The sequence below is a fragment of the Pteronotus mesoamericanus genome, unplaced genomic scaffold (genome assembly GCF_021234165.1).
Source record: "Pteronotus mesoamericanus isolate MK-2021 breed Mesoamerican mustached bat unplaced genomic scaffold, CSHL_Meso_final scaffold_651, whole genome shotgun sequence".
Classification (NCBI taxonomy): domain Eukaryota; kingdom Metazoa; phylum Chordata; class Mammalia; order Chiroptera; family Mormoopidae; genus Pteronotus; species Pteronotus mesoamericanus.
In genome coordinates this window covers 30,441,327-30,469,210 of record NW_026555325.1, presented here as the reverse complement: position 1 = coordinate 30,469,210, position 27,884 = coordinate 30,441,327, and the positions used below count along the sequence as shown (strand labels likewise).

The 27,884-nt window shown below is 41.2% G+C and overlaps 1 protein-coding gene across 1 annotated transcript; it reads right to left on the bottom strand.

Moving 5' to 3' along the window:
* Window positions 1–24: 24 nt before the first annotated feature.
* Window positions 25–21,046, bottom strand: DHRS9 (dehydrogenase/reductase 9). The gene is made up of 5 exons (XM_054562327.1): window positions 20,900–21,046; window positions 9,027–9,397; window positions 7,802–8,060; window positions 4,442–4,605; window positions 25–291 (listed from the first exon to the last, which is right to left on the bottom strand). The coding sequence occupies exons 2-5, from the start codon at window positions 9,337–9,339 to the stop codon at window positions 68–70; spliced, it is 960 nt and encodes a 319-aa protein (XP_054418302.1). The 5' UTR covers window positions 9,340–9,397; window positions 20,900–21,046; the 3' UTR covers window positions 25–67.
* Between the last annotated feature and the right edge of the window lie 6,838 nt (window positions 21,047–27,884).

Here is a 27,884-nt window from a genome sequence, read left to right as displayed (position 1 = left end):
AAAAGGTAATGCGTCCTTGGTATTAGCCAAACCTGCGGCCCGGGGCAGACATTTGTGGTCAACTGAGTCATACTGCCTTGGGATTAGCCAGCTTCACTTTCTGTTTCAACAATAAAAAGTCTTGCAAAACTGCTGGCATGTGAGACAGAGGTATCCAGAAAGTTTTGGCATCTTTTCCAACAGTGTAACGGGTCTTAGGGAAGAGACTGGTGAGAGCGTGGTCCATGCACTCCACCACCAGGGAGAGGTCCAAGTTCACAAAGAGCCTCGTAACCTTCAGTTTGTCCAGACCTGTAAAAAGACAAAAAAAAATCTCTTTACTCTTCAGCAGAAGGGGAAAAGGAATAAATGGAAGTTAGGGTACAAAGAAGAAGATGCATATGTGGGAATTTTTAATTTGCCATTATAATTGAGGCCCATGGTGATGGATTTCTGTTTCTCAGAAAAGGATGGAGAAATGCTGGTTCTCAAACTTGAGTGGGCAGTGGAATTTCCCAGAGGGCTAGTTAAAAGATTGCTGGCTCCCTCCTCCAGTAGGTGTAAAGTGGGGCCTAAGAATTTGCATTTCTTTCAAGTTTCCAGGTGATGCTGATGACACTGGTCCGGAGACCAAACTTTGAGAAGCACTTCTTAAAAGCAGTGCAGGAAAGATACTTTATAAAGTCTGTTAGGCCCTTGAGCCTGGAATGTTACGGGTTTGATTTTGAATCTATTCTAAGGGAGTACCAGGTTGATGAGAAATGTAGGTGTTCAGGTGTGCTTGTGCCTCTCCAATCTAGTCAATAAAGAGAGAAGCATCACCAAAAAGCCCTGACTCAGAAAGTTAAAGATATCCTGGTTCTCAGGTAAATGAAATGTTTGAGTAATGAGCTAAGATACTTTTGAAGAAGCAGGGTTTTTTTTTTTTTAAGACTTTTAAATTTATTTACTTTTAAAGAGAGGGGAATGGAAAGAGAAAGAGAGGGAGAGAGATATCAGCATGTGAGAGAAACACATGCTGATATCTCTCATGTGTTGCCTCTTGCACTCCCTAAACTGGGGATCTGGCCTGAAACCCAGGCACATGCCCTGACTGGGAATCAAACCAGTGACCTTTCGGTTCACAGGCCAGTACTCAATCCACTGAGTCACACTAGCTGGGGCTGATGAGGCAGGCATTTTATCCAGGGATTGGAGATGACTTTGAGCATTACTCCTATATTTTTAAAACATACTCAAGTTGTGTCTTTTCAAGGGAAATCTATTATTTTAAATCTTCCTTTCAACTTCAGACCCCAGTAGCCAAAACTTGTTCAAAGAGCCTAAATGAGGTCATGTACTAAATCTTAGTGGCTATATTAATCTCCTATTACTCTAGCCTGCGAAATGAAGAAAGGTGAACTTAAATTTGTGGTCTACTTCAGAGCAGTGAGTCTGGCTGATCTCTAAATCCCAACTTGGAAAACCTCTAAAAAGAACAAAGAGATACCGCATCACACCAGTTGGAATGGCCATCATAAACAGATCAACAAACAAAAGGTGCTGGTGAAGCTGTGGAGAAAAGGGAACACTAGTACTTTGTTGGTGGGAATGCAGACTGGTGCAGCCATTGTGGAAAGCAGTGTGGAATCTCTTCAAAAAGCTGAAAATGGAACTGCCTTTTGATCCAGTGATTCCCCTGCTGAGACTATACCCTAAGAATCCCAAAACGCCAATTCAAAAGAACCTATGCACCCCAATGTTCATAGCAGCACAATTTACAATAGCCAACTGTTGGAAGCAATCTAAATGCCCATCAGTAAATGAGTGGATCAAAAAACTATGGTACATTTACACAATGGAATATTATGCAGCAGAAAGAAAAAAGAACTACTACATTTCGCGACAGCATGGATGGAACTAGAAAGCATTATGCTAAGCACAATAAGCTAGGGGGCGAAAGACAAATACCATTTGATCTCACCTATAAGCAGAACCTAACTAACAAAACAAAGATGCAAGGAAAGTAAGACCAGCAACACTGAAAGAAAAAAGAAACGAACAGAGACAAGAGGTAAGGAGGGAAGGGTGGGTGTGGGAAAAGGAAGGGAAGGGGCAAGTCAAGGAACATATAGAAAGGACTCATGGACAAAACCAAAATGGGGAAGGATTGAGGGAGGGAGATGGGGGAGGAGGGCAGGGGAAAGTGGTGGGAGGAAGGCGGAGACAAATGTATTTGGAAAAATAAATTAATTAATTTTAAAAAAAGAACAACCAGTGTAAAATTGGGCTCAAAGCCAGTTGGTACAATACATCTGAGACAGGACATTTGAACAAGCAGCCAATGCAAAAATTATTTTGACATGGAAGTTGATGACATATTTATAGGTATTTAGAAAGTATCAAAGTCAGTCCTGGCTGGTGTAGCTCAATGGATTGAATGGCAGCCTGCGAACCAAAGGGTTGATGGTTGGATTCCCAGTCAGGGCACATGCCTAGGTAGCAGGCCAGGTCTCCAATGAGGGGCACTCAAGAGGCAACCACACACTGATATTCTCTCCTCTTTCTCCCTCCCTTCCCCTCTCTCTATAAAAAAAAAAGAAATAAAATCTTTTTAAAAAAAGAAAATATAAAAGTTAATATCAAATGGAGAAAGCTCTTTTAAATGAGCTTTTTGTTTCTTGAATCTACTTAGAACCTTCAGAGTTGGTTCTAAAAACAACATTTAAGAGTAAAAAACAGCATTTAATGACAGTGGTTTTTATTTTATTAAAAAATATTTTATTTATTTACTTTTAGAGAGAGGGGAAAGTAGGAGAGATAGAGAGGGAGAGAAACATCAATGCATGGTTGCCTGTCATATGTCCCCCACTGGCAAGCTGGCCCACAACCCAGGCATGTGCCCTGACTAAGAGTCAAACCAGCAACCCTTTGGTTCAATGGCTGTCACTCAATCCACTGAGCCACATCAGCCAGGGCTAATGGCAGTGGTTTTTAAACCTATAGTGACATGTGAACACTGTGGAGTTTGTCAGACCAGATGTTCTAGTTGATATATATGTTTGCATCTCTGTTTCTCTGTTTCAGTGTGTTTGCGTGTGTGTGTGTGTGTGTGTGTGTAGTGGGTGGGGTGGTTGGGGGAGTCAGTCATTCTAAAAATCTCCCCAGGTGGATCTGACTTGGTCTTGGCTCCACCTTGTGAACTCCTGACCTTGAACCTTGACCACAGGTGACTGTCTTACCAAGCCCACTGATGAAGAGGTGAGATTAGAGTTAGGAGGAAAAGAGTGACAGAAACTTAGGTGGGTACCTGTTCAGCTCAGGTTCAGCTCTAAGCAGGAGCTCAGTAAGTGTTTGAGGAATGTCAAGTCAACTTTAACAGGGCCAGGAAGTTGGAGGTGGAGCCCTGATACAGGAAGTTCTACCAGCTCCCTAGTGCCTGTTGACATTAGTGTGGTGCCCTTGAATAAGTGTCGTAATCAGGCTACCTGGGTTCAAATTTAGAGCTGCCACTTACCAGCTCTGCTGCTTTGGGCAAGTTTCTAGAAAATTAAGGTGAGTTTATTGGGGCATCTTATTTATTTTTTTATTTAAGCATTTTAAATGAGAGAGTTCATGTAAAGCTCTTACAATGGTGACAGGTACATTGTAAATGTTCACTATATGTTAGTTATCATAGTCTAATCTTTATTATTATTCCCCATCCCCGACTCAATTCTGGACTTAAGTTACTTCTTCTGTTTCCACTCCTCATGGATTCCTCCCCAGAAAGTTTTACGCAAATAATTCCATCTTGTCTTTTAGGCTTTATTCTATTTATTCTATTTATTTATTTATTTAGGCAATATTCAATTGACCTGCCCCATACAGGCTTCTTAACCAATATTTTTTTCCCCCAGTCTGAATTCCTTGGGCAAATAGAGACCACACCGTCTAGCGCCCTTCTGGGCTGCTGGGCTATGTCTAAGAAGTAAAGATTAATTTTCTTCATGCTGCATGGTCTCATTGTTTTACAGTCTCACTTGATTACTTTTTGTTGTCAATTAGATTATAAGCTAATGAAGGGTCAGAGTCTGAGTCTTGATATTTTGTAACCTCCATAAATGCTGAGTGATTGATTGGTGTTTACAGAAAAGAGGAGTTTTGTGTAGAGGGGAAGACCATGGCTCTAGCACAGCACGATCAGGAGAGCCGTATTACCTTGGGTAGGACATTGCACCTTCCCAAGCCTCTGCTCGCTATTCCTATAGTTTTCTGAGGAGTAAATGATATACATAATTTATAAAGTGTTTAGTATAGAACTTGGCACTGACTAAACACTCAGAGGAGCAAAAGATAATTCTGGAATTAATAGGAATATCTGATCCATATATAAGATCCCTATTATTATGAGAACCTTATTTTTTTCATTTATATTTGAGTCTCCTTCATGCTGCGGAGGACAATGAATCACCGAGAACCCTGGGTTTATCCCAAAACTCACTTTTTTCAATGTAACCTTCTCCATATTGTTGTTTGATATCTGGAGATAGATGCTTCCAAATGGCTAGTTTTTTTTCAGCCGACTTTATTACATCTGATAATTCTGTTTTGAAAAATCCTGGTTCGATGCAAGAGACCTGCACACCAAAAGCTTTCATGTCTCGTCTGTGGAAAAAGAAACCAAAAACCAAAAATCATTGATGGGGTTTAATGGAAGTTTACTTGGAGAACATTTGTGATTATTGTAAACCTTTTTGTGGAATCACAGAATTGGGCGCACTGGAAAGTAGCATCTTGTTCTACCCTCTCAGTTTGCAGATCTGAAGATCACGGTGGTAAAGTGAGGGCTGGTTTAGTGACAGGACAGGAAAGGGATCTGGAGAGACCCACCCCCAGCTCAGTGCTCCCCCTAAGCCACGCTCTCATTGAATTGACAGGCATTTGGGCTAAGGACAGGCTTCTTTTCAGTGCTTAGGGCACCTTATGGTGAAATGGACTGATGACTGGTCTGGATGGACAAGTTTATCTCCATTCTAAGAATGTGAGGAGATTGCAGCATGAATGAGGATAGCCCAAGGGACCTGATGTGCCAGTCCCTGACTTGTCTAACTTGTTCCCTCTGCGGCAGCAAGCTTTTTCATCACATCACTGCTGAAAACCAAAAGTCTACCCTTTACTGGACAACAGGGTTTTGGAGAAATCATAGTCTCCCCTTCTTTAAAACAATGCAATGTATGGCAAACCATTATATGAATAATTATTTCCTATATTTAATTTCTATTTCTACCAGGAATATATAAGGAAGTAATTATTCATTTTATAGAAGACTCTACCATAAGACTTTTAAAGAACTCTACCAGTAACCTTAAAATGTGATTTAATTTATCTTAGGTTCTGCTTTCTAACAACATATCTATTGTTTAGTTTGAAGTGTATTTTACAAAATTGCAAATTAGCTTGACTCTGAAATATTTTGAAAGGTATGTTGCTTGCAGTCAAATAAAAAGGTTATTTTTCAACTTGATTGTATTTTATTCATCTATCTTCTGATCTCCTTTGGATGTGGAAAGTAACAGACTATTTTCGCTACCTACTCATGAAAACAATATATTCTAGGGACAAATGGCTTTAAGTCACCCAATTAACTTTACCAGGTGAGTAAAACCAATATGAAGCCAGTACACTTGTTTCTGTGTGTGCGTGCGTGCGTGCATGTGTGTGTGTGCGCGCGCGTGTGTGTGTGTGTAGTGGGTGGGGCGGTTGGGGGAGTCAGTCATTCTAAAAATCTCCCCAGGTGGATCTGACTTGGTCTTGGCTCTACCTTGTGAACTCCTGACCTTGAACCTTGACCACAGGTGACTGTCTTACCAAGCCCACTGATGAAGAGGTGAGATTAGGGTTAGGAGGAAAAGAGTGACACAAACTTAGGTGGGAACCTGTTCAGCTCTAAGCAGGAGCTCAGTACAGCTTTAAAGAGCCCAATCCCTCTCCCAATAGGATCGCTGTCCTGAAGCCCTCCTGGAGGGGCCCCTGGACTGTGGCCTGCATCCTGGTACCATCTCTGATATTAGTCCTGTGATTTAGAAATATATAAGCACTCTCTACGGCTTAATTTCGAGCACAGCATAGCTGCACTGCAATTCTGAAATGTCTTTTTAGAGGTAAGTAAATCTCTAAGTGTACTAAACTTTTATTAGGATACTGTTGCTGCAAGAGTGGAAGCAAAGGGCAACCAAGGAGAATAATGGCGGTTCGCTATAACCTTGCAACTCAGAGTGTAATCCCTGAACACTGGGCTGCACTTGGGTGCTTCCTGTACATGTAGAAACCCAGGACCCGCCCAGACCCACTGAACCAGAATCTGCATTTGGAAAGGATCAAGGTGATTCATAGGCACATTAACATTTAAGAAGCATTGTCCTCATGTTATTATGTTTATTTTCTGGAAGAATCAAACCTGGCAACATGATCAAATGGCAAAATGGATTTGTTCTGTGTCTATTAATCTCAGTAGAATAATCTAACTTTTAATTAGGAAGCTAAACCTAGATCCATGGTACAAATCATAACTCTAACATGTACCTTCAACAAATACTAGTGAATAAATGGGTGAATTGCTGAAAAGACTGTATGTAATTTCATCTTTTCTCTTGCCTGCCATAGCACACTCACTTGGGTACTTTCCATTTGCCCCTCTAGTCTCCTCCACTCTCCTGCCTGACCTCCATCCTGGGAGGCCTGCCTATATTAACTATATTTTGGCTTCTGTTGGGTATAGTCAATTGGGAGTACCGGAGGGAGCTCAGAGGGAGTGATGGGAAGAGATTGGACTAGTTATTCCTCCTGTAATATTGACACTAGTTAATTTCATTCCTCAACTGAAGGTGACAGCCTCTATGTACCCAGGTTCTAGAAATTCCCTGTCTTCTCCCTTCAGTCTTGTGGATGGAGATGACTCAGCTGTCATTAATCCCTAGATATCACACTATCCTTTGGGATTTCCCGACATGACTCCCATGTTTGCCAATAGTACTTTAAGTGATCTCTACTCCTTTTACCCAATTTTAATGTGCCACCATTTTTTTACCAGAACCTTGACTGATATAACCTGTTGAAATTCAGGGGCTTTTTACTGATAGTGATATCTTCTGGTTCCAAGTAAGACAGATTAAGCATCCCTTCTTCCCCTGTCTCGCCCATTGCATGTAGCTACAAAACCTGACTGGACGCACAGAGCAGCTACTTAAGAACTCTAAAATGCAAATGTCAGTAGATGAGGTAGGGAAGAAGACCCTTATTTTGAAGTACCACTGAGCCACTAGAAAAATTCAACACCCACAATAAAATATACATTGGTTGGACTCAATAGCAAATGAAAATGAAGGAAATTCAGTGCATTTGAAGGTAGATCATTAGAAATTATCCAATCTGAACAGTGGGGAGAAAAATACTTGGAAAAGTAAAAGGAACCTTAGGGATATGTGGGACAAAACACTTGTGTTATAGAATCTCAGAAGGAGAAGAGAGAGTGGGTTGCAAAAAATTTTTTTTTGAAGAAATAATGGCTGAAAATGCCCCAAATCTGGCAAAAAACATAAACATACAGATTCAAGAAGCCCGTAAACCACAAACATTATAAACCCAAGGAAATCCATGCTTGGGGACACTGAGATGAGACATTTATTTGATAAATTGGTACTTTGTTTTGATCTCTGTGTTTCTCTGATATCACACAGCAAAATGATGTGATCATCTGTAAACTGGGAATAATTTAGAGCAATAAATAGAGTGTTTGGTACACAATAAACACTCCATAAATGTTAGCAGCTATTATGTCTTAATATATCAATGTTTGCTTTACCTTAAGCAGTCATTGAAGCCTTCTACTGCATATTTAGATGGAGCATAGCCTCCTCCGCCTAATGCAAGACGACCACCAATGCTGGAGACATTGATAACCCTCCCTTGAGCTTTTTTGACCAAGGGAAGCATATGTAATGTCACATTGATGAGTCCAAACAGGTTCACTTCTATAGGTTCTCTGTAGTGCTCCACTGTCAGCCAGTCTGTGGGAGCCAGCACGCCGAGAACGCCAGCATTATTGATCAGACCCCAGAGACCTAGAACAGAGTGGAGAGAAGAAATGTGGTAGAAGCATACTTAATGGAAATACAGCTTCTGCCTTACACCGTGGGGCCATTTCCTCCTGAGTCATACTCCTGCTTTGAAACACTGTGCAGTTTTGGGAAGTGATATCAGAAAGTGTGGGGGGCTAGACTGAAATAGTTGATGTTCTCTTATTAGAAGCCAGTATCACAGTTATTCTATTTTCTGGCTCTGAATGTCAAATGCTGATATTCAGTGAGACTTTTTGCTTTTTAATCTCAGATGTAAAGTAAATTAGTCTATTTTTCTTATGTTGCTAGATGGCAAGGCCAAAGAATATTGATAAATTGTTCTACATGGACAAAAAGCAACTTCAATTTACTTCACATTTATTTTTGGTAAAAAGTCCTATCATTTGCTTGTCTTATTAAAACTCTCTAGTCCAGAATGCTGCCGTCTTAGCAGAATCTAATGCAGAATGAGGTCCAATGGCTCACTGCTCTAGCATGGCTACCTAAGACACCTGTACTCAAATTCTCAGGCCATTTTCTGCCTTTCCCATTGAAAATGTATAAGCTCTAGAACCATTTCACAGTGAGAAGGAGGTCTCGGATATCCAGATGGCAATTTGGGGATTGTTCCCATATTCTCCTGCAGATTTTAGCCCCTAGTTCCTTTGGTGTGTATGTGGCTTCACTGGAGAAGACCAGGAAAAGTCAAACCTCCATCTCACTTCTCAACTCACCCACTGGGACTTGAGACTGAGGCTCGCTTGGGCTGTGTCTTCCATGCACATGAAGAGTTTGCAACCAGGAACTACTCAGGGGCTCCCCGAAGATTTCTCCAATCTTCCCCAATGTCTAGCTGGTGTTTAGTAAGAGGCCTTTTTTTGAAAGGCTATATAATACCCAAACGCATTTTACTTAGTTTTAATTTCTTCACCACACCCCTTTCATCATCCCTATCCCCACATAATTTACCTTTTTCCCCGACGTGGTTTTTCACCCACTGGGCAGTCTGCCTGACGTTCTCTGGGTTGGTTACGTCCAGAAGCACAGTGTGAAGCCTCTCTGAGGTTTCTGCCTTTAAAGCTGTTGATCCCGATTCCGTCAGACAGGCAGCAATTACACGAAATCCTCTTTGATCAAAAGTTTTGGCTGCCAAGTTTCCAAAGCCCTTGTCACATCCAGTAATGAAAATATACTTATCAGTGATGTCTGAAATCTTTAGTTGTCTTTTATAATTCCACAGAATACCCCAAAGGATTACGAGGGCTAACATCCAAAACAGCATTGTTTTCCTGTACACGACAAGGTCACTTCTTTCTTGAACAATAGAATAAGATGTTGTCCTGAGTGTGCAAAATTCAAAATAAAATTCAAATTAGAACCATCAAAGCATTAAATATAACCCAGGATGGATGACCTTGTGATATTTTAATGCATTTCAGTGGATAGTTTAAAAAATAACTCTTATTTGGTTGGGCAGATGAGCCATTTAAGTGCTAAACCACTCCTCTAAAGTAATGCAAAAACTAACCAAGTAACAGAAAATGTGTGTGTGTGTGTGTGTGTGTGCGCGCGCGAGAGAGAGAGAGAGAGAGAGAGAGAGAGAGAGAGAGAGAGAGAGAGAGAGAGCTCCTGTTAGACTGTTACCAAAAAGAGCGAGGCCACCAGTGAGCACACTGAGAGAAGGTGAAGTGAATGGGAAGAGATTGAAAGAGAGATGATGGCCAAAGGTACAGAATCTCAAACCAGAATCAATAATACTCAGATTCTGTCCTCTCTGGATTCCAGCTTCCTGTGAGGAAAAAAAAAATTCCATGTACAAAGGACAAGGTAAAGAAAATTCATACTTTAAAACTGAAGCTTTGTCTATTGGTGCAGGAGAATGACCTGGAAGACTAAGTTTGTCCGGCCAGAGACAATGTCAGGCCTGAAATCAATCAGGCAGAGGGCTTCCTTTCCCTTGTCCTCAGAAGCCTGCATCTACATCTCCTTTGAGCACAAATCACTTCTAAAAACATTTAAGAAAATTTTATTAGGTACACTAACTCCAGCAATTTAGAACTCCCATGATTATTTTTGGGTTAAAAGTAAATGTTAAAGAAACACTACTATTTTAATTTTATAGTCTTGATCATTTGAATGTATATGCTACCTTGAAAGTCTCACTAACTATGGTACCGGGTTTGGTTATAAAATTAAAGTTGTGGATGAATCAGGTAACTGTATCATTGAAAACAAACATAATATTAATTTGGAAGTGCAATATCAAAAGTGTCACAGGGAAAGATTTCAAACTATCTTAGGACATAAATTCCATGTATAATGCAATGTTTGTTCTTTTACTGTGGGTACTGATAGTCTGGGAAGAGCAAGCCAACTGGCAGGGGGAAGTGAGCAAGGACTGTAGGGCGTTTGCCTGTTGACTCAGGTCTGAGTATCAAGGCAGCCCAGGCCTCCTAATCCACAGCTGCAGGGCGGCCCCCGGGAAGGAGTTTGTCAGGGCCCACCCCACAGAGGAGCAGCCTTGGTGGGACCTGCGTTGGCTTTCTCTGACTGTGGAAGGAAGAGAGGCCACAGAGAACAACATTTGTAAGAAAGACCTTATTCCCTTCCCCCATGCCTCAGAAAGTTTCCTCACTTTGTCCTACATTTGCAAATCTTTACTCTTGATCTAAAAGCACCCTTAGAATCAAGAGAGGTCTTAAGTGCCTCCTAGATAGAGGATAATGGATGGAAGATCCATGGATGCTTCTGGAATTTTGGCTGTTTATAGACATTGAGTTCCAAAAGTCTTGCAAGGCCAAAAGTTTTATGAACTTTGTTTGACTTTCTTTTCTTTAATAACGATTTTCTGACATGATTTTTGAATCACATACAAAAATCGCTCATTTTTCCCCCTGCTTATAAAATGACTTGTGCTCATGGTAAAAAGAATATTTTGCAAACAGAGAAAAAACTTAAAATGTTGCGAAATACCCTGTCTGGTTTCAGAAACTGTAGCCCCGCCAATAGGTGAGAGGGCCCCAAGGCTGGAAATAATCAAGAAGGCCTTAGGAAAACAGGCCACTGAGGAGATGAAACCTGTTCCCCTGCCTCCCTCGCATCACCCTGCTTGGCCCTGTGATGGTCGATTGTTGATGACAGGTAAGTTTTCTCACAAGGAGAAACAACCTAAGGCAGACATTGGCCTGTAGGGGCAGCAGCAGGAGAAAGACTTGGGGGACACAGAGAAAGGGCAAAAAGGCCCGCACCCCTCAGCTCAGCTTGGACATGGCCCGAGTCCTCATTCTATCTGAAAGAAGTCTCCTTGTCTCTTAGTGGCTCCCTCCCCACCACCTGGCTCAGGCTCAAAACAATACTGAAGACAGTCCTAAACTGGATCTGGCGGGTCCCAAGGGAAATCAGGCCTAAAAGTAAATTCTTTTAACCATGCTTTGTTTCGCCCTCAAAAGTTAGGATAGTCAGCTCATGCTGGGAAGGAAATTTACATTATTCACAGACCCTAACCTTATACCCTTTAGCACTCTTATGTTTACTACACTTTCATGTTTACTAACCTCTCTTGTTTACTAGTCTCTTCTTGGACCCATGTAAATAGGTGTGTCCCTGCCATTTGTTTTCTTCAAAACATCATCTATTCTCTGTGAACATTAACATACTGATGTAATGAGATCACCTGTGCACGCCTGCCACCCAGCCCCACTGATAACCCTTTCAATAAAAGCCTTTGGACAAAAGGGCTCAGGGCCTTCCCCACCAGAGGGAAGAGCCACATCCCCTCTCCCGGCAAACAGAGAAGTGTTTGCAACCACTGGTGTTTATTTCCCCCCCATCCACGACACCCTCGGGACGGGCTCTGCGGGACTCAGAGTCCACGCTCCCATCTCAGCTGGCCCAAGACAGTGACCCTCAGATCCTGGAGCACCGCGCTTCCCCCCTTCACTTCCCCTTCAGCAGCTGCCGCCCAGACTAGGGGCAAACAGAGACACGTGTGGCATCCTCCCCACCCCCGCCCCCGTCCCTCAACATTAAAAGAAATTAATGATGATCACATTTGCTTCTTAATACTTTGGTAATTTTTTCTAGTTTTCCCCCTGTGTATATAAATATTTTTCTCCTATTAAGGAGCGTAAACACACACAGAATTACGCATATGCACGTGTGCACACATGCACACAATTTTATTTCTACTGCTTTATAAGGAACAGATCATTTAAGATAAAAAATAACTTGATGTAATATATCTCTTCACTTCTCTAGGAAATTTAAGTTCTGCTTTCATTTTTTTTCCCTGACAAGAGCTTTTTAGCTAAAGAAAGATAGAAAGACTAAAAGAATTGTCAACTGATAAAAATTAGTCAGAGGTAAATGTTAAAATATGGTAGGTTTGGGCACACTAGCTGATTCTTGTGGTATGGCTATGATTATTTTTAAAGCAGTCAAGTTTTTTAGGCTCTCCTGGCTTAATAACTTGGTATAGTTTCCCCAAATCTTTCCTGTGTAGGGGTTACTGATTTGTTGAAAATCAATGTCCATGTAGCAGGATTTCCCCTTCCCAAAGGTATAAATACATTAAAATGTATAATTTTGAGAAGATGTAACTAACTCTTACATGTTACTTGTCTACATATGTAATTTTAAGGAAATTTTATATCTATAAATTCAATTTTAATATTTATAAATTTTAAGGAAATTTTATATTTATAAATTCAACTAGTATAGTGTTTTGCTTAAGTCTGGCCTTGATGAATTACTGAATAACTAAATATGGAATATTTAACAACAAAATACTGAAATAAGTAAATATTCCTTGAATGGATTCTGTAGGCTTCATTGTGATTCAAATACCATGGAAATTATTTCAAAAAGGCAAATACTCAAGGAGTTTAATGTGTCTTGGGACATATTTGATCCTCTCAACAACCTTGTGTATTAGACAGGGCACATTATTTGCCTCATTTTACAGAAGAACTAATGTTCCAACTAATAAATTTAAAAGAAATGATAGACTTAGAAAACCACCATTTGGCATCTGACATAGAATCAATTTTTTCAATCAAGAATGATCCCCAGGTGCTAACACTAGTGGGTGAAACTCAGATGAGAAACAATAATTATAAGATCTCAAGTAATCTAATAATCTCCCCATAAAATGCATACTAATTTTTTTTTTTTTTTTAAAAAGAGGAATAGTAATTTCACTCTGGAGAAACCCAGCAAATCACCACCTGAATCCACTCATCTGTAAAAGTGCTGGGTAGAAGGCTTCACAAAGGTAAGCCAGGGTTTTACTGTTAGCTCCCCTTCTGCTTGCCTCTGGCAAAACATGACAATGCAGGAAGTCTCCACTTTTAGCTCTAGAACACATTAAACCCCCTGAGTATTTGCCTTTTTAAAATAATTTCCATGGGATTTGAATTGGAAAGAAGCCTGCAGTCTCTATCTATACAGGGAATGCATTCTATATTTGGTTATTCTGTGCTCAACTGGAGAGGCTTCAGAGAGAAGTGTCTCTCACAAGAGAGGGTTTTTTTTTTTTTTTTTTTTTTGTTAAACTGAACTCATAAATAAAGGGTACTAAGCTTAAGAATATATGAAAGTATCTTAGCAATGAAAAAGTGCTTCCAAAGACCACAAATGACAAAAGCACAAGGAAGGTAGGTAAGAGAGACAGCTAAACCAGAAGAAAATTAGAGCTTTAGTTGACTTTAGGGGAGTTGAATATAATGTAAATTGTTTTTCACTGACATTGCTCTTAATTAATCATTGTTAAGTGATTTGGATGATGTTACTGGCCTTGTATATACACATCAATAAAGCAATTTCAAGAACATTTAAAAAAATCATTATTTATCAAGGACAGACTTAAATAGAACACTACACTAGTAGAATTTATAAATATAAAATTTCCTTAAAATGTCTACAGATGTAATGAAAATTAATACCACTAGTTATGGGACAACCCAAGGTCATGTGCCTCCATGTATGGCACACTTTTCATAAACCTCAAGGTCATGAAAGAAAAGAAACACCGAGGACTCTTCCAGATGCCACACTGGGAAGGACGCAGAGCACTCCTGCACATAACCGAAGCTAATCATGTGTGGGACACATCTTCCTTTTTTGTTTTTTTAAATTATATTTTATTGATTATGCTATTGTAGTTGTCCTGATTTCTCTCCCTTTGCTTCCCTCCACCCAGTGCCCCCGACTCCCTCAGGGAATCTCCACACCATTGCTTATGTCCATGGGTCATGCATATAAATTCTTTGGCTACTCTATTTCCTATACTGTACTTTACATCCCCATGACTATTCTGTATCTACCTATTTGTACTTCTTAATCCCCTCACCTCTTCTCTCGTTCTCCCCCTCCCCTCTCCCAACCCAAGTTGGGTGGGTAGAGCCTCTTAGAATCTCCAAGGTGGGTGACACAGTGTTAGTCAGTTGATGGAGTCTCAGATATGGCACCAGCCTACAAGCTCTGTCTCAGCAAAGAGACAATGGCCTCTGCTTGCCTCAATGCTAGACACTTCAGTTTTTCCCTGTACACCACTGGTGCCCTTCAAACTGCGACCCTGCTGCTGGAGCTCAGAGGAAGTGAGTCTGAGTAGGTGAGTCTGTGTGTGGGTCCTTTAAGAGGAAGTGCCAGGGGCTCCAGCAGCATCCTCAACAGACTCAGTCTCTGCTGGTTTTTGCAACTAGAAGTTGTGGGGACCTATCTTCCTGGCACTGGAATCCTGGGCTGAGGGGCCTGGAGTGGTTCTGGGACTCCTCGCTTCCAAAATATCCCTCCCGAGTTTTTATCCATGTGGGTGTGGGGACAGTCCATTCAGCGTCTGCGCCCCTCCTACCAGTCTGGATGGACATAGTTTCTTTTTTTCCGTAGTTGTAAAACTTTTATTCAACTCGATTTCATGGTTGTCAGATTTCCATTCAGCTCTATTTCTGGCATTCCTGAATGATGGCTGTTCTATATTTCAGTTGAAATTCTAATGTGGTTGTGCAAAGAGGTGAGCTGTGTTTGCCTATGCTGCCATCTTGACCGGAAGTGTCTTTTTATTGTTATTCAATTACAGTTATCCCACTTTTTCCCCTGTTGCTCTCCCCTGGCCCACCCAACTTTCCATTCCAGACATATCTTTCAATTCTACATAATATATAACTTGTATTCTTAAAAAATGTCAAAGTTGAAGGAAAAGAAAGACCGAGGTCTAGTCCAGATAAATGGAGACTAAAGAGATGTGATAACCCAATGCAACATGTGGTTTTTCTTTTGCCAGAAATGAAAACTTGTTCTCTAGTTTTAGGTCAATTAATGAAATTTGAGTAAGATCTGTAGATCTGAAAAATAATGTTGCATTAATATTAATTTCTCAATTTTGATAATTTACTATGATTATGTTGAAAATGTCCTGTTTTTTTAGGAAATACACATTGAAATATTTAAAGGTTAAGTAATGCTGTATCTTCAAGTTACACTCAATTTGTTCAGTGTTATGAATATGTACAAAAATAAATAATTATATTAAACTCCACACATATATAAAAAAGATAATGAGGATAGAAATGTGCTTAAAATGTTACTATTCAGGAAATCTAGGTTGTACTACTCTTTGAACTTTTCCATAAATTCTAAATTATTTCAAAGTAAACTGTTGAAAATTTGGCAAGTGAAAATAAAATTTTTTTTTTTCCTAGGAAAAGCTTAATTGTATTGCTTTGAGTCCTAAGCACAAAATAAGTAAGAATCTAGTGACTTTGGGCACCAAGTTTTCTGCGTTCTACTTTCTAGTAAGTTCACAACTACTGGAGAAAAACAAAAACTCAAACCAAAGCAGTCTGATGCTCCCTCCCCTTCCCTTCCTTCCCCTTCCTTTCTCTTCCCTTTTCCTCCTTTCTGATGCTTCCCGTCTCCCTGTTGATCTACTCCTGCTCCAGTCAAACAAATTTTTTTCCCCCCTGGTAACAAGCTAGCAGAGGGGAACTGTTTAGTTGTTAAGGATGGGCTCACATTAAATTGTGTTGTCTTCATGAGTTTCACCTCTAGGCTAAGAGTCATTTCAGATGCTGGTGTCCCAGCCTGAAGCCTGAATCCAGGGACTGCCAACTTTGACCTACAGTTTAGCAAAACCTGTCCTTACCCCAAACATTATTGTCAAAAAACACTGGTTCTTCCTCAGTCCCTAAGGTTCACATTCCTCTAGGTCATTGGACCAAGTCAGCTACAAACCAACACGTACCTTTGACCTCTAATAGTATTTTAGCTACGATGCCACCTCTGAGCAGCAGCCCTCGGTCAGAGTCATTGGGAACATGACCTGTACACAGAAGCCGGATGATGGCCCATTGGTTCGTTGACCACTGAGAAGTAAATGAGTAACAGCAACTAACAGGGCTGCCTCAACGATACCCTGTCCCTGTGGTCATCTCCACATGGCTCCCTAATCCCAGCAATTCGGACACTCAGGACACTGACCTTAGTTGCCTGTGTTGAGAACAAAGTAAGGGAAAGCAGATCTACAGCCCCAAGACCACAGTGCGTGAGGACAGGTGCAGTGCCCTATACACATCCTCTGATGGACTGGCCAGGGAAATTTTTCTTAAATTAAAATAAACATTAGCCACTTTGCTAGTAAAAATCTGGGCAGCAAGGACTGTGACCACGCACACACACACACGCAGAGTGGAGCAGGGTTAGGAACTCAGGCCTCAGAATCAGGCAGGCCCAGGTCCAGGCCCAGTTCCTCTATCATCAGAAGGTCACTGGGCAAATTACTTTTCATTTCTTAGCTTCCAGTTTCCTGCCTGTAAAATAGAGAAAATGGCTACCTTGGAGAGTACCTGATAAAATGCAGTGCCTAAGTGCCTTCTACACTGTGTCACAATGGCAGGATCAATGGCTTTCATTTTGTGAGGGGGCTGCTGTATTCACTGCTAGTATCTAGGCATCAGTTTTGCAACCTCAGCACTTCTGATATTTTGGCTGGGAATTATTTGTCCTACATATCGCAGGATGTTTAGCAGCACCATTGGCCTCTACTCATTAGAGGCCAGTATCACCCTCTCCCCAGTGAGGACATATTGAGGAGAGTTTATTTTTTTAATGGCCTTACCAGAAAATTTTGTTACTTATAAATATTACTCATATTCTACTGCTGAAAGCATTACTTTTTAGGGTTAAAAAAAGCCTTTCTGTCATCAGGAGGACAGGAGGCAGTGAACAAAACCAAATTAACAAATGACACCATTTTTTAATTAATGACTAAATTAGCACATACAGCATTTGTGAGGCCTAAGTTCTGGCTGAGCCTGTTGAGTCTGGGCCACTATAGACTCCTCTGGGGTGCCCTGCAGTTGGGCAGCCTGTTGACTATGAAAATCAGAATATGCTCCTAGAAAACCCATGGCCCTTGGGATTTCCAGGTGACCACATCAGGTAGGAATGATAGTAATGGCTATGATTCGTCCAGTGCTCACCATGTCTTAAGCCCTCTGTTAGGCTCTGTAAATATTTATCTCATTTAACCTTACAATAAAATTATCTCCATTTTATAAATAAGGAAACAATTTCAGAAATGCAAGTTAAATGGCTCAAGATATAGGCAGTGCTGCTTCTGGAACTCATACCTAGGCCACCCTATTCCGCCTTCATGGTTTAATCCTCTGCTCCAAAAGAAAGAAGTTTCCACTCTAACCCCAGAATTCTGGTGATAATTGGATTAGTCTTTGAGCCCTCTCAGTTATCAGGGCAAAATCCTCCACCTCCTCATCATCACACTTCCAATTAGAGAACTTCAAACAATTTTGAAAAGTGTTCAAGTGAAATTTATCTCATTTAATTATTAAACTACTTCTGTGAACCAAGTAGGTTAGGTATCATATATAAGGTCATTTGCCAGCGAATGGCTAGAACTAAAACTTCAATCTCTAAACTCTTAAACTGTCAAATGAGGAGGAACTGCGAAGAGATGGGCACATCATCAGTCAATAGGAGGAATGAAAATACTCTGTCAAAATTCTTTACCGTACCACAAAGATTCAAAAGGAACAAGTAAAGGAGAACTAATTTTGCTTTTCATCTGCCCTGTAAAATGCTCAAGAGTAACCACCTGATTTCAGCTACAGGAAAATATTGCAACTTGATGCTGTCTTTACTCACTTCTGCTTCTTTTAACTTTCTCTTTCTGGCTTTCTTTTCCTAGTAAAAAATCTGAAATAAGATCCTTTGATTTCACTTCTTTTTGTCATTTTTCTCTGCCCTTTAAAAATAAATGACACAATTAAAAAAAAGAAAACATAATGTCTCATTAAAAAAAGAAATAACATAAAAAAATAATGTCTCAATGTCATTATGAGGTATACTTTTTTAAAGAAACATACAGTTCTTTCTATACCACTTGATTTTATTTCCACGTAACTCCACGAAGTTCTTTGTTTTAGAAAGCAATACTAAAATTAGTCAACACTGATAGTAATTTGTAGAATCTTTACTTACTTTTAATTTGTTGTTATCATGGATTAAATTGAATTAACAAAGTTATTTATTTACATTAAGTAGAGAGCACTTAGCAATAGCTTTCTAAAATATTCCTTCTTTGAGGTTTTCTTGCGCAAGCTTTCTTAATACGGACAGCATTCTAGACATGTAAGGCTCTTGAACATTTAACTATTGCAAACCTGGTTAACTTACACTGAATTGATTTTTATGTTGACCTTTTCATTGAAGTAAGAAATTATGGTTGTTTTTTTTTGAACCCAAGTGATCTTTCACAGATTTCTGCTGTACTTTTATTTAATAAAAACAAATGTTTGGGCCTAATGACACAAACTAAATAATGACTAATGAGTTACATTTTTGTGAAAAAAAATGTTTAAATTAGGTACCCAGCAATCTAAAGGAAATTTTAAGATGGAGCCAAAGGGACTCTTCATGGAATATGCTTACATTAGGTAACAAACACCACTTTGAAGGCCTGATCAAAATAACAGTAATAATGATTAGAATGCTGCTTATGGTATAGTTGAAATACTGTTCCTTACTATGGAACGTTAAGTTCCCTCGCTCAATGGGATAGAGAAGCTCCTTCACCAACACATTTCCCTTGAACCCTGCTTCCTGAAGGAGAGAGGTGGCTCGTTGCTCCCAGAGTGCCCTTTGTGGAGGGGACAATGAGGCGTGGAGAAGTGTGTGCTTCCTCTGCACATCCACTCGGCCTCCTTGCAGAGGTGTGTCAGTGGCTCTCAGTGCAGGGAAGACCTGGTGGAGTTGTGGTCGGGATTTTTTTGTCCTAAGGATAATAGGATCTCTGATTTTCTTTGCCTCTTTTCAAAACTTTTAAATTATAATTCACCATAATATCCATAATTATTAATTAATTATTCCCAGTCCCTCCTATGTTTATTACTTTGCCAATATGCCTCCTGGAAGTATTGGCAAGTTAAGAATTATTGTCAAAGCCATGGTTACTTTACCTATGGTCGCTAAATAAAAATTGCTAACTGGAAGAGATTATATGTTGTATTATAGTTAGAAGAGATTATAGTTAGAAGGCTTCAAAGGAAGCTTAGAATATAGAGAGAATGCTACAGATGGATGCAGAAAGTGTGTTCAAATATTAAGTATTTTTATAATTGCAGTTATCTTTGAGCAGAAGAAAAAAAAACTGAGCTTTTAAAAATGGTACCTTAAGACGGTGAAATTTGTTATAAGAGTTTTAAGACCAACTTCCATATATGTGATAATGTATGCGATAATTCTTTCTTGTATTTAAACATTGAGGGTTGTTCTAAAAATTGGAAATAGTTTTCAAATCTCAAAAACACAATGCAAAGATGACATAACATTTCAATCATTTTATGCCGCATCTAGCCAAGAGTATTTTTAGAGCACCTAATATATGCCCAAGGACACTAGAGTAAATAAAGAGCAATCCTTCCCCTTGAGCAAATAGTGTAGTGGGACATTTCAGAACTATTTGTACAACTCTAAATTGATTCTTAATTAAAAAATGTGTTTGATTTAAACATTTTCCCTAGCTGCTAAAAGTCAGCCTGTTGAGAGAAGGTATCACAACACCATGTGAATCAAAAAGTCTTAAACAAGGGCTGCCAGGATTATGTGGCAACAAAACTAGTAAACTGACTTTCTCCCTTAAAACAAATTCAAGTGAAAACAGGCTTTGAGTGGGACCTTGACCCAACTTATTTCAGGTAAAATGCCAGCCACTGGGTCATAAAAAGGAGAGTAAAATCTGAAGCGGGTTTATTGCTGTCACCCCAGGAACCCAGGAATCAAATGTGTCCTCTAGGAATGTCCCTGTGACCTTCCGATCTAGCAGGCATTCTCACCCAGTTTAGTGTGCATGTGTGCATTGGCCTAACCTGACGTCTGATAACGTTGCTAAAGCAGGTAGATCCAGATCAGCCCCGCAGCTAGAGGCGAACCTGTTGTTCCACTAAGAAACCCAGCTGAGAGGCCTCCTCTTCTTGGAGCCTGTCTCACTCCGGTTTCCAATGATCAATGATTCTAAGATTCACAGATGGTGTTGAATAGTCACAGAGAGAATAACTAGACAAATTCAATTGTAACCCTAGGGTGCTAAAGAATATTCAGAAACAGACCTGGGGAGCTCAAGGCAAAGGCCCCGGTGACCCTGAGACCGCTCCTCTCCTGAGATGGACCCCTTGCCCATCACTGCCTTCTAACATGCTCCTTTTTTTCCCATAGCCGCAGCTGACCACAGCATGAAAGACAACTTGATTAATTCTGTAAATGTGAAGAAAATCAAAGACCGTTCGGAGATTGACAAGAGCAACAAAGAAATAAATGACAAACCCAGGCACCTGTTATCTTTTCCAAGGTGAATTGGGGTGTAGACGCTGTTGCAGACTCGCTGGGCTGATTGCAATCTGTCCTCTGTGCTGGGCAAGGGAGCTGCCACTCTGACCTTGCTGATCCTCTCAGGATGGAAGTACCCGGGCTTCTGGAGAGCTCTGAGTATCTTTTTATAAGGAAGCCTCATGTTCCCTCCTCACTCTGTGAGTCATCCTTGTTGTAACACAGGGCGGTGACCACATCTTTCTTTGGTGAATGAAGGAAACCAAGAAGCTGTGGGTCATGTGTTTCCAAAGAGCAGTATCTTCAGTAAATTAAATTCAGTAACTTTCAGAAGGGACTTAAAAATGGTCAATAACATCCATGTAACTGTGAGTACAATCTCTTGACCAAATTCAGCAGCTGAAATGCTATAGGATGGAAGCATTTTGTAAACTCTCTGGCACCAGGGTTAAATTGTGATTATTGTTCATGATCTCTAGGTTGTTTTTTTTTTCTTTCTTCCTGTTAATGTACATTACTGATTTAGTACTCCTTCAGTCCTAAAAGAGTTGGTAGGGGAAATGAGTCTCTGACGATTATTTGGACCACTTTTTAAAAAACATTGGTGAGCAAGAAGACCAAACCAATTTAAGAAACAAGGTTTTGGACTTATTTATGAGTGTTCCAAAGTATGACAGGAAGATCTTACAGAAGTGGTTACTGGAACTGAGATCATTGAGAACAGGAAAAGGTGGCCCCTCCCTTCCCAGAGTTGGTCTGTTTATGAGTTTATCACAATTGACCTGGCATATCCTGGGATAGTGATGGAAAGCACTGAGGCTGCAGGTGATGAGGGGGAAGACACAGTGCTAATAGGCACCACCTCCTCCAACTACCACTTCCCACGTGGGCACAAAGGCTGACAGATAGGTACAAACTCCACTGTCTGCCTGTTTAGTTTCAGTTTTCTTATATACTAATTTATTGCTGTATATCTCAGATTTCCCAGGCTTCTTCTGTGTTCCTTCTTTTAAAAATGCAGTTTTTTATAGTTTAGTTGGGGTGAGTGGATGAATAAACATACCTGTCCAGGTTGAGTCTAGATACTGCTAACACCCTGTAAATTAAATGGGGATTTTTTTTTTCTTCAAAAGAACAAAACAAAACTGAATTTTTTTTCAGGGAAAGATTTAGGGCACCAAACATGTGCCAAATATACTATTTCCTCTTTAACATCCCACAAGTTACAGTAAGGCTTAAAGAGAAAACCTCTTAGAGAAATAATACATTGACTAAAATCCACATGAAGAAAGGCATAAATGATTAACAGTGGACCCTTTTTGTGAGCAAGTTATTGTCACTGAGATGTGGAGAGAGTTTCAGGCTCCTGGTTGGTCATGGAACGGAGAAGGGGAAAGGGCAAATAAAAGGCTATAACATTAGTAAGTTTTGTTGATCAATATTCTCATCTAGTGCAGCCCTGTTTCAAAAACTTCCCAATATGGATGAAAAAGGGGCCACATACTAAACCTGATGAGCTCAGGGGAGGCCAGCATGGTGGTGGGCCATGCACATTCAGAGACCAAAAGTAACCACATAGGGTCATCTGAATATAAAAATTCCTACCTACAAGCAGGTCATGGTATGTGGTCACATCCTGGGCCTAATGTTTGCTTAACAAAGGCCTGTCTCTATCTTGAGTGAGCCTGTCTATTGTCCTTTTGCATCTAAAATAACATAACTTGGAAATGTCAGAGTGATTGCCTTTTCCAGTCCCCTGAGGACACAACTGTCCCCCAAGCTCACCAGACCACAGAACCTCTTACTGTTACTTTGGTCCCCGAACACCATCTCTGTGAGCTGTAAATGCTAATTGACTATCTGGTACTGACCAATGTAAAAGAAGTATGTGTCTCTTTGTTTAATTTTTTTTATCCAACCCCAGAGATTTCCCCCCATTTTGTTCTTCCTGTCCCCTTAATCTACCACCATGGGATTTCATGTAACCTCCTCACACTTCCTCTTTTGATTCTAACATATAAAATAATCTGCAAAACTGCTATTTTCTGGAGCATTTTCTCAATCCTTTTGATTTTGCTTCCCAGCAATTATCATCATTTTGACTTAAATAAACTCATAAAAATTCTGTACAGGTTTTCCCCTGGTGTCTGCGGCTCAGTTGGTTGAGAGTTATCCCATAACCAAAAGGTTGCGGGTTTGATTCCTAGTCATGGCACAGAGCTAGGGTGCAATTTAGGTCCCAGGTCTGGGAGAGTAGAGAAGGCAACCAATCAATGCTTCCCTCTAGAATCATTGTTTCTCTCCCTTCCTCTCTAAGAGTAGTAAATGTTCTTGGGTGAGGATTAAAAAAAAATTCTATATAGGCTTCGACATTTCTTACATCAACACCAAATAGACTAAAAAAACCCAAAAAACAAACAGATGTTTTGACTGATTTGTATATTGAGAACTAGAATTTCAGCAATGTCTAGATCTCTCAGGTCCAGTGGAACCAATTTTTAAGAGTTCAGTTTCAGTTTGAACATTTGCTCCCCTTGTCAAATGGTCCCATTTAGGTGTTCAGTTAATGGAATCATTTGTCAGCAGCACTTTATCCAGACTGTAATCATATCTGCATTCAAATTCACATCTTAAGTGCTAAATTTTCTTTCATTCCATCCCTTCATAAGGCAACCTGTGAAAGTGCTACTTTGTTCAGAACTCTCCTTGCATTAGACTTCTGGTCATCTAAGGTGATGTAAAGCATCCAGAAACCAAATTGCCATTCTATTTTTTAAATTCCTTTTTAAAACAGAAGATTGCACCATGGATTTCATTCAAATGTAAATGTCAACATTGACAATTGAACTGTAATTACATAGGGGTAAGGCTAGATACTGCCACAGACAAAGCGCTAAGCATATGACTCTCCTTTGTCTTCTAAATTCATAGGTCCCCATGCTTCCCTCCAATTTCTGCACAAGGGTCCTTCTCTACCCTTTTCCAGACACAAGAAGGATATACCGCTTCATGGCTGTCTCAGATGACATACGTCAGGCTTCTTAGTAACAGCGCAGTGCAGGAGGAGGGCCAAGTTACAGACAGTCCTGAAATGGGAGTCAAATGGAGAAAAGCACCTCGCGCACTGGAGGCTGTGCTGGCGGCTCTGACTTCTGGAGCGAGCTGCTGTCACTCTTGCAACGGTGGTCAGGGGGAGGGGACGGGCAAAGTTGTTGATGGTATGTGTGCATGCCGACGTCCTCCTTCCTGACCTCTCTCCAAGGTCACCCTCAGCGTGAAGTAGGGTGCAAAGCAGAAGGATCCTGATACACAGCATTGTTCCTTACAGCCCATGGTTGAGGGGAGGGAAGAAGTAGATGATATGGCTTAAGAAATTTTTTATAACGATGGCAAGGTGAGAGCTATGTCCTTCCTGAAGGGAAGCTGTGCTGCCACCTGGGTAAAGGTATACGCGACCTTCAGGACTTATAGTACTGAATATGAGGTCATGTAAGAAGCCCTGGGTCAGCATTTGAAGTTGAGGAACCCAGCCATGATGGGGTGGCTATGCAGTTTGAAAGGGTGTAGCAGGGCCCCCACCAGCCCACCATGAGGTTTGGTGAGTAAGGAGGTGCCACATGGTTTTGAATTAGAAGCTGGAGTGAAAAAGACAGGACCCAATGGGCAGCCTTCCTGGAGAGCCTGGCGGCATGACCGATGAGGCTGGAATTGCGGGGCCCTGCCCAGCCCACACGGATTAACGGGAGATGCCTGGGATGCTGAGCTGTGACAGGGGTGCCGAGTCACGGACTTCTGTCTTCCTGGGAGATGGTACTTCTGACGGGCGTATTCTGGAACCAGCTGGGTTTGGCAAAGGAAGGCGGGATGGTGTGTTTTGGGTGTTTTTGAAGGGAGTGGGACTTAACGGCAGAAGTCTGCCGTTATTCTAAATCTGTATAACATTTAAATAAACAATTCTTTTCCTTTTCACCAAACTCTTACACTGGAAGTCATGCTTCCTGGCAGCAGGCAAATGGACGCCACAGCTCTTCCAGAACAGCATAAGCTGGGCTTCTGTAACAGCCTGGCACCCAGCGTGGGCCTTGATAATTACTCATGGCATGTCAGCCCCCTCAGGAATGGGCTAGTGAGACTGGAATATCATGGTTTCTGGAATTTCTCTGTACACCTTTTGAGGGCATCAGCCACCTAAACACACCTAGAAGGCGAAAAGGAAATGAATTTGGGAAGGGATCGGGGAAGTGAGATTGTTTGGCTGAAAATTTACTTGTGAACACCATTTGGAAAATGGAGTTGTGGACAACAGTTTCGTTTATATGCTGCTTCTAGGTTGCCTGTACTTCTCTGCTTATAGCCTTTTGCATGTACGGCCAGTACAATCAGGGCAGTTCTGGGCTGGCCACTAGGAGGAGCCCACTGAGTAGAATTTTGGAAGACTGGAATGTATACGGCTGTTACCCTCTGTCTAAGGAGATAGCGATTTATTATTGTAACAGTGTTCAGCCTACATATGTTCTGGATTGTAAAGAAAGGTAACCTGTGGATGGTTCCCTGAGTTACTGTATCATTAAGCAGTTGGAACAATATTGCCAAAGGTTGGGCAAATGGGAGGAGATCTGTTATGTCAATACATTCATATCATTGTATAGTAGGTTTTGTCGGGATCAGAGAATCATTTGATGGTACAAAGAAGGGAGGTGGCCTCAAAACCGCTTTCTGATAGTAAGACACAAGAAAAAAGAGAGAATGGGGAGATAAACCTCATTAATGCTCTGAACCCAGGGGACAGAGGCAAGGAAGTAGGAGGGGCTTCAGTGCCACCTACCCCTTCACAGGTCGGAGGTAGGAGGGGCTTCCTTGCCGCCGCTCCTTTCACAAACTGCCCCTGAAGTAGAGAAAATAAAGCCAACAACTCCATCCATGTACGATGAGGAATGGGTTTCCCCACAAAGACTCATCAGAGCATCCAACATGGCCAAGCGATCTCTCAATTTAGAGCAAGCCAATGCCCTTTGAGGCAATATCCTGTAGGCAGATAAATTAGGAAGTCCAGCCTGCTGGCTACTATTGAGCCCATACCGCATTCTCCACTTCAGACTTACTGCATTGGAAGAATTCCAACCCCTCATAAAGGGGCGATCCTCAAAAAATGGCTGATCTTGTCACCTCCATTTTTGCCACTCATCATTCAAACTGGGAAGATGTATAGGCTTTCCTAAATATTTTGCTAACTGCAGATGAGAAATGGCTGGTTACAAGAGAGGCTAATGAAGAGGCCCAGCACCCCCACCAAGAGGATCACGATGGGACCCCCCAATCCAGCTGAGGCAATTCCCCTGATGGAGCCTAACTGGAACCCAAATGGTGGGAGCCTAGCCTTCCTGAAACATTGTAGAAGGTGTATACTTGGAGGGCTTAGAAAGAGTGATACCCAAGTTTAGACTTCTGGCCAAGATGGAGGCATAGGTAGATACATTTTGCCTCTTTGCACAACCCAAAAAAGGACAACAACAAATTTAAAAACAAAAAATACCCAGAACTGCCAGAATATTGAACTGAATGGAAATCAAACCACCAAGGAGCTAAAGAAGGAACATTCATCCAGACCAATAGAAGGGGCAGAGAAGGGCAGCGGGGGCAGAGAGGACACGTGGCAAGGCAGCAGCTGGAGGACCAAGCGAGGTGGCAACTGGAGGACCAGGGGGCCAAGGCAGTGGCTGGATGACTGGGTGGTCCCACATTTCCATGCAGATAAACTAGGAGGAACAGCTGGGGAGTGAGAGAGACCACACAATCTAGCGTTCCAGCGCAGGAAAAAAAAAGCCCAAAACTTTTGGCTGTACAAATCTGTGGGGGTTGCAGCAGCAGGAGAAACTCCCAGCCTCACAAGAGAGTCTGTTGAAGAGACTCATAGGGTCCTAGAGCATACCTGGAAATCAGCACTAGAAGGGCCCATTTTGCTTGTGGGTATCAGGGGAAGTGACTGAAAGCTGGTCGAGAGCCGAGTAAGCAGCATTGTTCCCTCTCGGACTCCTCCCTGACACACAGTGTCACAGGGCAGAGACCTGGGTGGCCCCGCCCTGGCAAGTACCTAAGGCTCCACCCCTTCCAATGTAACAGGCTCGCTGAGACAAAGAAATATGGCTCAAATGAAAGAACAAGTCAAAGCCCCCAAAATAGAACTAAGCGATGAAGAGATAGCCCACCTATCAGGTGCACAGTTCAAAACACTGGTAATCAGGATGCTCACTGAATTGGTTGAGTATGGTCACAAAATGGAGGAAAAAGTGAAGGTTATGCAAAGTGAAATGAAGAAAAATATACAGGGAACCAACAGTGAAGGGAAGGAAACTGGGACTCAAATCAACAATTGGGAGCAGAAGGAAGAGATAAATATTCAGCCAGAACAGAATGAAGAAACAAGAATTCAAAAACATGAGGAGAGGCTTAGGACCCTCTGTGACAACTTTAAACATTCCAACATCTTAATCATAGGTGTGCCCGAAGGAGAAGAGGAAGAGCAAGAAATTGAAAAACATAATGAAGGACAACTTCTCCAATCTGGCCAAGGAAATAGACTTCCAGGAGATCCAGGAAGCTCAGAGAGTCCCAAAGAAGTTGGACCCAAGGAAGCACACACCAAGGCACATCATAATTACATTACCCAAGATTAAAGATAAGGAGAGAATCTTAAAAACAGCAAGAGAAAAGGAGACAATTGCCTTTAAAGGAGTCCCATGAGACTCTCAGCTGGTTTCTCAAAAGAAACCTTGCAGGCAAGAAGGGGCTGGCAAGAAATGTTCAAAGTTGTGAAAGACAAGGACCTACATCTAAAATTACTCTAAGGAGCAAAGCTATCATTTAGAATGGAAGGGCAGATAAAGTGCTTCCCAGATAAGGTCAAGTTAAAGGAGTTCATGATCACCAAGCCCTTATTATATGAAATGGTAAAGGGAGTTATCTAAGAAAAAGAAGAAGATCAAAATTATG